This window comes from Fusarium sambucinum, chromosome II, assembly GCF_050947815.1.
Source record: "Fusarium sambucinum isolate potato_lamoka chromosome II, whole genome shotgun sequence".
Taxonomy (NCBI): Eukaryota; Fungi; Ascomycota; class Sordariomycetes; order Hypocreales; family Nectriaceae; genus Fusarium; species Fusarium sambucinum.
Genome location: NC_139293.1, coordinates 5,690,867 through 5,700,502, shown reverse-complemented (window position 1 = coordinate 5,700,502; position 9,636 = coordinate 5,690,867). Strand labels below are relative to the sequence as shown.

General features: G+C 45.5%; 3 protein-coding genes across 3 annotated transcripts; 1 reads left to right on the top strand and 2 right to left on the bottom strand.

The window, feature by feature from the left end:
* Window positions 1-3,330: 3,330 nt before the first annotated feature.
* Window positions 3,331-4,659, top strand: FSST1_008877 (uncharacterized protein; the record flags this gene model as incomplete). Its single annotated transcript, XM_083225802.1, has 2 exons — window positions 3,331-4,264; window positions 4,313-4,659. 2 exons carry the CDS (start codon window positions 3,331-3,333, stop codon window positions 4,657-4,659), a joined length of 1,281 nt encoding a protein of 426 aa, XP_083084838.1.
* A 74-nt stretch (window positions 4,660-4,733) lies between these two features.
* Window positions 4,734-5,405, bottom strand: FSST1_008876 (glutathione S-transferase; the record flags this gene model as incomplete). The annotated part of the gene is made up of 1 exon (XM_083225801.1): window positions 4,734-5,405. One exon carries the CDS (start codon window positions 5,403-5,405, stop codon window positions 4,734-4,736), a length of 672 nt encoding a protein of 223 aa, XP_083084837.1.
* A 1,262-nt stretch (window positions 5,406-6,667) lies between these two features.
* Window positions 6,668-8,031, bottom strand: FSST1_008875 (uncharacterized protein; the record flags this gene model as incomplete). The annotated part of the gene is made up of 6 exons (XM_083225799.1): window positions 6,668-7,026; window positions 7,078-7,248; window positions 7,297-7,388; window positions 7,441-7,643; window positions 7,702-7,944; window positions 8,002-8,031. 6 exons carry the CDS (start codon window positions 8,029-8,031, stop codon window positions 6,668-6,670), a joined length of 1,098 nt encoding a protein of 365 aa, XP_083084836.1.
* Between the last annotated feature and the right edge of the window lie 1,605 nt (window positions 8,032-9,636).

The following is a 9,636-nucleotide window of genomic DNA, read 5'->3' as shown; positions in this document are numbered from 1 at the left end:
CTAAGGTTAGAGCCAAGAGGCAAACAGACATCAATAAGAAATACCTGCCCTTTTCATGTCTCAAGGTAATCATTTGTCCCTCTCCCCCCCGCTGAGAGAGTGTCCTTGGGGGATAGAAAACAAGCCACATGAAGATCCCGTTCACCGGTGAAAGTGGATCTTCGCGTAACTTCTCTTCTGTTCCCCTCTACTCCGTACCTCGAGTGTGTTGTGTTATACAATGCCAACTCCTACGCGGGACAAAATTATACTGTCGTGTTATATTCGCTTAGTAAATCGGACCATAGCTTAGGTATTAGTTAGGCAGTGGTTTATTACATACTCAACAGCTTATGAGCAAACTTACGTGTACATTGATTTTGTAAAAGGTAGGATTAACTCAGGGTGGTCAGTAGGTAGGTAGGTTCAATTTAGTTGTCGGGTTTCAGCTGGCTGGACCCATAATTGGTCGTGGTAACAACCTTTCCAGAGCTAAGCCTTCAGTCCAATAACTTATCGCTGAATTTTCTGAATCATTAATTTATATATGAATTAATTGTAAAAGACTCTTCCCAGGGGGTCTAACGTAGCATCACTTTGCTTCTCAGCATTCTTCGGCTTCTTCTCTGGCTGCTACATCTCGTTGACGCCATCCCTGGTTGTTGGAGTCTCGCCACCATCGGAGATAGGACATCGCACTGGAATGCTCTATTTCTGTATTTCCATTGGTGTCCTGGCAGGTAGTCCCATTGCCGGTGCGCTCGTTGAAACAAATGGTGGCAATTACACATACTCAAGATTTTTGCTGGTGTTACCATGATTTCTGGAGCTATACTGATTGCCGTCTTACGTTTTTACATCAACTATTTGGCGAAGAAGGCTACGGCTACCTTGAAAGACGGCGATACGGATAAGGAATAAAGTAGTTCTGACTCTCCAGCAACTACGCGATACCTTCACACGGCGTCGCTATCTAAGATCATGTTTAAGGGCCGCGCTTGCATCAATTGAATGGGTATTTATGGGACCACATTTTGAAGAATTGAAGAGAATTTTCCAAGCGACCTCAAAACATGATTTTCGGTACTTGGAAATATGATTATGTATACGTATAGAAGATAGCTCCTTGGGAATACACGGAACAAGCCTAGACATTAGGGCCCAGTATTTAGAACATAATGTACAGAGACAATCTTTGACTTTTGTCTTATTGGTAGATAAGAGCCATTGAAAATAGCGGCTCATTGACAGGCCTGAACAAGCCAGGACGGCATTGATTCAGGCGAAATGTTAGGTGTTAGTAACGAACCCCGACCACCAGGCTACCAAGGCTCTTAATCCACATGGTAGAGTGTTAATAAAATAAAAACAAATGTGTCCCTAATTTCCTCTATCTCTTACCAGTCTTATCTTTGCCAATATAATAGGATGGCTGACTTGTATATTGCGACCGCAACTCGGAGTTGTATAGAAACCTGAAGGACCTACCCCCATCGGAGCGTAAGGAACGTCTGTGACACCTTTCACATTCGGAACGTTCTAGGGTTTGGATGATCCTCGACAAGGAGGAGAGAGCCCAGAAGCTGCAAGAACTCATCGCAGGTCGTGACCTTGTTTAACTCGCCCTGACCAACCCATCCAAGATTGTATTAAACATGTCGTTGAAATATACCCTGCTTGGCCGAAGCACGTACCCCCATGATGAGAATATTATCGTCACACGAATCGCCAACGATATCGCAAGAACGAGCCAGACCTTGGTTGACTACATCGCTGATTTCGAGCAAGAGGCTTGGCCTTTCCCCTTGGATGCATGGAAGCTAGTGTATTGTGATTTGTACTATATCGATGGAGGTAGTGCTACACTAGAGATTTATGAGGCATGCCTCGAGACGAGGAGCTCCAAACCCCTGTCGCACGCGCTAGAGAACTCGTTCGGTATAACACACTCAAGGAAGCTTGGAGAAATGCTAGATGGATGATTCCTGCCATCCAAGGTCTTTCAGCAGCGGAAACCGCAGTCGACTCTAGAAGACGAGAAATTCGCCCAAAGAGCCTTCACACAGGGGAAACGTGGCGAGGCCATGGCACTGCTTTCGAAAAAGCTTGAATGTGAGAAAACCTTGAAAACGCTCTGGAAGCAGGCTTCCCCTGCGCCACCGGCTTGGGTGCAGCAGATCATCGAAACGCGAGAACAATGGAGGTTTGTATACTACTTATCAAGAGACACCTATCAGAAATATGACAATGACTGGGAACTACTGTGGAGTGAGATCAAATCAAGCTGGACGAATACTAATTGTGAAAGGGATATGGCAGATGCGACCTAGATGAGTATCCATTTTCAAGGCGAAGACAATCACCGGCAGATTTTGAAACCGCTTCTTACTGAGGATTCGCCAACTTTTGGTTTCAGCGATGACTTGAAAGAATAAATACAACGACTTAAGAAGGTATGTTGAACTAGTAACTTGTCCCACAATACACTTACTTATTCATCAACAGAAACTCCAAAAACCACAAAGAGGAGAATGCCGACCTCCTATCTCCTGGAGTTTTGCGAAACACTTTCATTCTAATTCCCCTTGAATTGGTTCCAGATGTTTCTGAAGACGGTGAAAACCAATCTTTACTGGGTTTAGGCACGTGGTTCAGACAGGGATAACTCAGGAGAGACGGTTGTTGACGGACAAAAATATGAAGGTTGCGTTAAGGTAGCCTTATACTCACTTAATTCATCGTTCTACGCGGCTCGCTGGGAGGGAGTGAGTCTTCGAGAACTGTGGTTGAAGGTACAACAGCACCCAGAGAAGTTGTGTATATGCTACACAAAGAGACTCGAAGAATGGGATCATGAACCTTATATTTAATCTCAGAGGAATGACCACGGCATGTCAAATAATTGGATGTGTTCGATGAAGTGGATAAGGGTTCAATTGTACGAATAGTCACTTTCATCATTGACCAATGTTCCCTCCTTGCTTCTTATCTGTGGAATTTTGTACTCGTTTTTTACCCGAATATGGATAAACTTCGAATCAGTGCGGTCTCAAGTCTGTATATTAACGCATCGGCTCTTGAGAATGACCCAAGAACAGAGATGCGCTGTAAGTTACCGAAATGCTTATTGACCCATCTTGAGCCGGAATGAAATAGCGGAATCTCTCGGCCGAACTTATAGCGGAGTCATTCCGTTTCCGACCCCCGCGTCATCCCCCGCACCTCGGCCTTAGTCCCCAGTGCAATCGGTTTGCGGCGGCTTCATAAGCAGTATACAAATTAAATGATTGACGTCTTTGTACTTGTCACTGTTGTTCTTCATTTCATTCAATTGTTTGTAATTTGACCAAAATGTCGTGGTTATCTATTCCTTCGGAATCTCACTTTTCTATCGCCAACATCCCGTTCGGCATCATCTCTACATCCTCCAACCCAACTCCCAGACCAGCCGTCGCCATTGGAAATCATGTTCTAGACCTTCAAGCCTTTGCGAAGGGAGATGGTTTCGCTGGTAGCTCCGATGTTCAAAAGCATGTTGATGCCTTTTCTCAATCCTCTTTGAACGCTTTTGCAGCTCTTGGACGTCCTGTTCATCGCGTTGTAAGAAGCTATCTCCAAGATGTATTTGCAAAGGACACCAAACATCCTCAAGTTCTAAAGGACAACCAAAAACTTCAAGAAACAGCTCTTCTCAATAGCTCCGATGTGAAGAACCATCTTCCCCTCAACATTGGAGACTATACCGACTTTTACGTTGGAAAGCATCACGCCTTCAACGTAGGTTGTCTTTTCCGTGGCCCAGACAACGCGCTGCAACCAAACTACACACATCTTCCTGTCGCGTACCACGGAAGAGCAAGCAGTGTTGTCATCTCTGGAACACCAATCCGTCGTCCTTGGGGTCAAATCCTCCGCCCAGGCAACAAGGTTCCTGATCTTGCACCTTCTGAGAAGCTGGATATTGAGCTTGAGATGGGCATGTTCATCTGTCGCGAAAACGCCATGGGTGAACCTATTCCAATTAGTGAAGCCGATGACTACATCTTCGGCTACGTGCTCTTGAACGATTGGAGTGCGCGCGACGTTCAGGCCTGGGAATATGTGCCTCTTGGACCTTTTACCGCCAAGAATTTGGGTAGCAGTATCAGTGCCTGGGTTGTCCTCGCCGATGCTCTAGATGGCGCAAAGGCGGCTGGTATCAAGAACGATAGCGAAATCTTACCATATTTAAAGGAAAACAAGGAAAAGAATGTCTTGGACATCGACTTGGAAGTGGAAATCATCAGTAAGTTTCCTTTCATCATCTACAAATGCACTGGCTAACAAATGGTAGCGGCCAATGGAAACAAGCAGATTCTCAGCAAGACCAGCTCTAGAAACCTTCTCTGGTCATGGCCCCAAATGATTGCTCACCACACCATCACCGGTTGCAATCTGCGTCCAGGTGATCTTCTGGGCTCTGGCACTATCTCGGGACCTGAGACAGGCACTGAGGGAAGTTTGCTTGAACAGACAAAGGGTGGAAAGGTAGCCATTCAACTAAACAGCGGCGAAGAGCGCAAGTTCATCCAAAACGGCGACACGTTGGTGCTTCGAGGATCTTACGGTAGTGGTGATGCAAAGGTTGGCTTTGGCGAGGTCTCTGGAACTATCCTTGAGCCTCTTCCCTTGTTCAAGTAAAATTGGAGTGTAGACAAAGTTTACAAGAGAATGGTAGAAAACAAATAGAGTCTATTTACAGTTGTGTACCACGACTAGGCTTTGAGGTTATCTGGTGTATCAGGCTGGTTCTGCCAGTGAGCCTTTACAACAGCAGGATGGTCCTTCAGATTCTCCGCAATTCTTTGTAAAGTTGGAAATGCCGACAGGTCAACACCAAATCTCTCTGCGTTCCACCAAGCAGGCATGAAACAAGCATCCGCCATTGTAAGCTCATCGCCAACAGAGAATTTCCCAGCAGTATCCTTGGCCACTTCCTCGTAAGCGCTCAAACCGTCAGTCATGAGTTGACAATTCCACTCTTCTGCATTTCCGCCAAGTGCTCTCACGCGGCGCATAATGCGAAGGTTGGTAACTGGTTGAACATCATCGCAAATGATGTTGACGAGAGTTCGCACATTCGCCCGTCCTTCTGAATTCGAGAGCGAAGGGAGAAGAGGATGTTCAGGGTGCTTTTCTTCAAGATACTCTAGAGCTGCAACGGACTGACTGATGCGGAACGGCTTTGAATCTGAGGTAGGAGGGATCAGAACTGGGACGGATCCCGAAGGGTTGAGGGCTTTGTGTTCATTTGAGCTATGCTCGTTCTTCAAAAGGTTGACCGGCGTCAGATCATATTGGATCCCCTTGACGTTAAGGGCAATCCGAAGGCGGGCTGAGCATGATGATCTGAAGTACGTGTAGAGAATGTAATTAGGGTTTGACATTTTGCTCAACGGGCGTGCAATGTCTACTAAGTTCTTTGTGCCTGCTTTGGCTTCCAATGTGCGGAGAGGTTTGGAAGAACTTACATCACCGAGCAGCCGCGCCCTTCTTATGTCACGGACATATGATTGTGTAAGTAGGTACATGTATACATAATCATTCTGCAAAGATCCTTAGCACCCGCTGCTAGCCTGGCACTGCCGAACATCAAAGATGTCACATGTCTTGATTCCGCGGGAGAGTTCCGATTGAATGCGGGGGTGGAAAGTTGGGAGCATGGGGAAGGTCGTAAGCCGGTCTTGGCCAGTGAGGACATATCACAAGGTTACCGTCGGGCGTCGGGCTAAACAGCTGATTGGTAACGTTGGATGCCATTTTACCGTGATCGTTAACGACCAGCACAAACATATCGGTGAAGCTTTTGCCCATAACGTTATCCTGGTTGCATCTCTGAAGATACTTGACACTCAAGTAGACGACCTGGTGAGTGACAACTGTGACCTGGTTACCACTATTATGACTATGTTGGTGTAATTCTTGACTATAACGTGTCCAAGATCACCACCAACACCAGCATAGTCCTTTGTCCTTTTTGCTCTAAGAAATGTCGACAATCCTGTTTCCTGCAAAAGGGACTTCATACGTGATCTAGAAAGCATCCGTGGCACCCTGAGGATACGCTTTAAAAGTAGTACTGTCCCACATGTCAGCCGTGACGTTTGCATATGGAATGAAACAGTCGTCCTGGATGTCAGTGAAGATCTACTCTATCAGATACTTGGCAAAGGTGCTACAGTTGATACCACCGTGAGTCTGACAGGCATTGAAATCGTTCACCCAGAACCGTGTACCGTCAACCGCTAGAGGGTGCTTTGTTTCCGGTGAATTACACGTAATCCAAAGTCTTTAGACTAGGGTCTACTGAGCCGTTAGGACTGATATAGAAATTGGCGCCAGTTAGTATTGCCGCACGATGAGCAGTAGAATGTCTCTTGCCATGAGCAGTATTTAGATGTGTTTTTGTTCATGTACGGTTGCTACTTTCACATATTCGATTAACAACCTGTTGTTCTGTGCCTTCTGTGTGGGTAGATGGCATATGGATCTGAACCATATACTCGTTACGCGTAACTCTAGCCAATGCTTTGTCACCCACTGCTCTATCCATTGTTTCGATATGACAGTTGTAGAAACTTCGCACTGGTTATTGTAGTTATATAAAGAGACTGCATAGAATTATTATTTGATGCTCAAGATTATAATATTAAAGCTTTATCTGAGGCACTTTGGCGGAGGGTGGGAGTCTCAGCTCAACCAACGCAACATCGCTCACATCTGTGCAACTTCTCCTGCCATCATCCGATACCCCCTCATAATTCTCCCAATTCAATGCCCTTCTTGTGTTCTGTGGCTCAGAGGACGATGACGATTCTTCTTCGTCATACTTCCTGTAATTATGTCGGAGTGTGTCAATACCAAACTTTGATGGTCTTCGGAACCGTTCCTCATTCCTGCTTTCGAAACTCGGCTTTTCTGATTGAGTTCGCGATCCAAAATATGGTCGTAACGATGGAAGACAGGCGATCACAAGGCCCATGTTGACGTCTAAAGCACTCCATAACACTATGACAAAGATTAGCTGAGGCCTTTACATAACAACAATGAGAACTGTACCAATGGTGCTAAGTGAAATGGACGAGTCGGAACCTGCTTTAAAGATCATGATGAAGCGAACAAGGCTGACCACAATATTAACAATTCCAAGTAAGAATGTGAAGTAAATGCCAAGTCTTAGTGCTCTCTTGACTTGTAGTGCTGGGACAATCAGCCAAGGAAGAATGAATACTGTGATAAATTAGTTTCTGAAATATGTGGAGGCCCAGATCTACATACCTAAGATATCTCCAAGAAATGACAGCGCCCAACCAACATTAAAATTGACTGCGTAAGTCCACGCTTGGCATGTCACATCGGGGTCCAAGTCCCTGTGACACAATTAGTTTCGTGTTTAGCGATATGACAGGGAGAACAACTTACCAATGACGTTCTAGGGGAAGGCAGATACACAGGACGAGTATCATAGTAGTAACATAACTGATGGCCGTGAAACATATGGTAGCCCAGAGAAATATGCGTCTCTTCACCATGAATTCCGGAAATGCCTGTAAATAGACCGATAAGAGAACAGCCTTGCAAAGGTAAAGTGTCGTGTAGAATGGAAAGTTGGAAGCAAATAGCAGCTAAAGGTACCACACTGTCAACCAAAATATTCCTCCGAATGTTCCAATAGCCTCTTACTTTTAGTATCAGTCGAAGTTTTCTCCTGTTGCCACTATATCCTTCTAAGGTCGAGTGTACTTTCGTATCGAAGGCGTCGAGTGCTGCAAACGCGGGGGTAAAAGCAGCCGCTATGACACCAGATATGCATGCCGCTACCATGAATTTGTCGCTGAGAAGGAGTCGTCGCTTTTGTATTCGAAGACGAAGATTGAGACGGGCTGCGACGAGGGCTACCGCTATGACGACCAGGATCTCGGAGGCCTATATAGGTTTCAGTTGTGATTGAACCAACAAGAAAGAGCACTTTTTGATGTTTACAAGAATGTCATGGGCTCCTGGAGTGCGCATCGTTGTGTTAGAGTAAAAGGGCCGACACCTCTCCCATCCTTGGTTAGGGTGTTAATGTCATAGACTGATGGAGGGTACACATTGGAGAAATGTTTGCGATACACAACTGTAAAGAGCGGCCTAAGCTCTATTATATAAGCTTCTGAAAATAAAAGCCCTGTCGGTCCCGTGTCGACTTAAGCTTCGGGCCTGGCATCGTTATCCCTTGAAGGCATTCTTAGCTACATACCGACGATGGCGCTAGGTCGAAAACGTCTTGAACCAGAGACAAATCTCACAATGAAAGCAGTAAAGATTGAAGACCCTTGGACGTTCCTGGGACATGATACGTCTAGGCTTTCTTGGCATAGGGCAGAACCTGCTTTGCCTGCCGTTTGTCATGGAACTAGTCTCTCATATGGACACAGGAGTCATGTAAGACTTGACCTGGACAATCTTACTTGTTCATCACATCGACACCACAATGACACCATAGTTTGCTTAGAAATTCATATGTTTATTACTGTTCTAGCCAGGTCCATTGCTATCCCCCCACAAAGGTCGTAATCACGAGCAGCTCAAACTGAGGCAGGTGTTGCAAAGAGTTTCCCCGGCCGTCTGAACAACGCTTTTACAGCCACATGAACAGCTACAGGCCGGGTTAGCTTGCTGCCCATCACCCTTTCCGGGAACAAACACGGATGAAGGTGACTCTTGAGACCGGAAGTTGGAAGGAGCAGCCTTCATGCAAGGCGATGTGAAGTCGTCGTGTTGACACATGGTTTTCAGAGGTTTCGAGATAGTTTGTTTTGGTATTGTTGTTTTATGCTGGGTTTGCTTTGTGGGCGTGACTGGTACTGTAGGGAAGGGATGTCACGAGTTTATATACATGGTTATGTACCTAGTATCGATTCACCTGATGGACGGCTTCGACCTTTAATCACGCTGAACACAATACATAATCACTATCAATAGTACCAATTTTCGACTGCTGATTCACGTTTCAGTGCATCGTATTTGCCATCCATCTAACTGTCCCCATTCACGCTAAATCCTCGATTGGTTGATCACTCAACTTTAGACTTCCACAAACTAGAACCATCTGTATTAACAAGTCTTTCTGGAGCAACAAGCGCGACTTCTGTCCATCGTCACAGCCAAGGTTACTGTATTGATATTAAAGGCACTGGGTGTTTTACAAGACAGCTAGGGCAACGCTGAGCGGACCCTGAGTCAGTCATCATTATGCAGCCGCAATAACACCAGCATCGAAGGTTTGGACTTTGCCGGAATTCTTGGGTAAGATGTGAGGGGATCTGGCACCGCTGGGAGGGAGTGGTATTGTTAGTTTGAGGCATGGCTGTAAGAGTCCTGATAGTTTAAGATAATCGGACTTTTTAAGAAATACAAGTGAAGATTTGTGATTTACGATACGAGATTGTATAAAGAACACATCTTATCATTTTAGGAACATCGTATTTATAGTTGAAAGCACGTGTCTATGTCTTATGTTTGGTCGTGTCTTCCTCCTTGACTCGAAAGCTCTGTTAATAAACTCACAGTCAGACATCGCTAGTCCCCGAACAGAGAAACTTATATAAAGAGCGCGATTAAGCCTCCATCTTG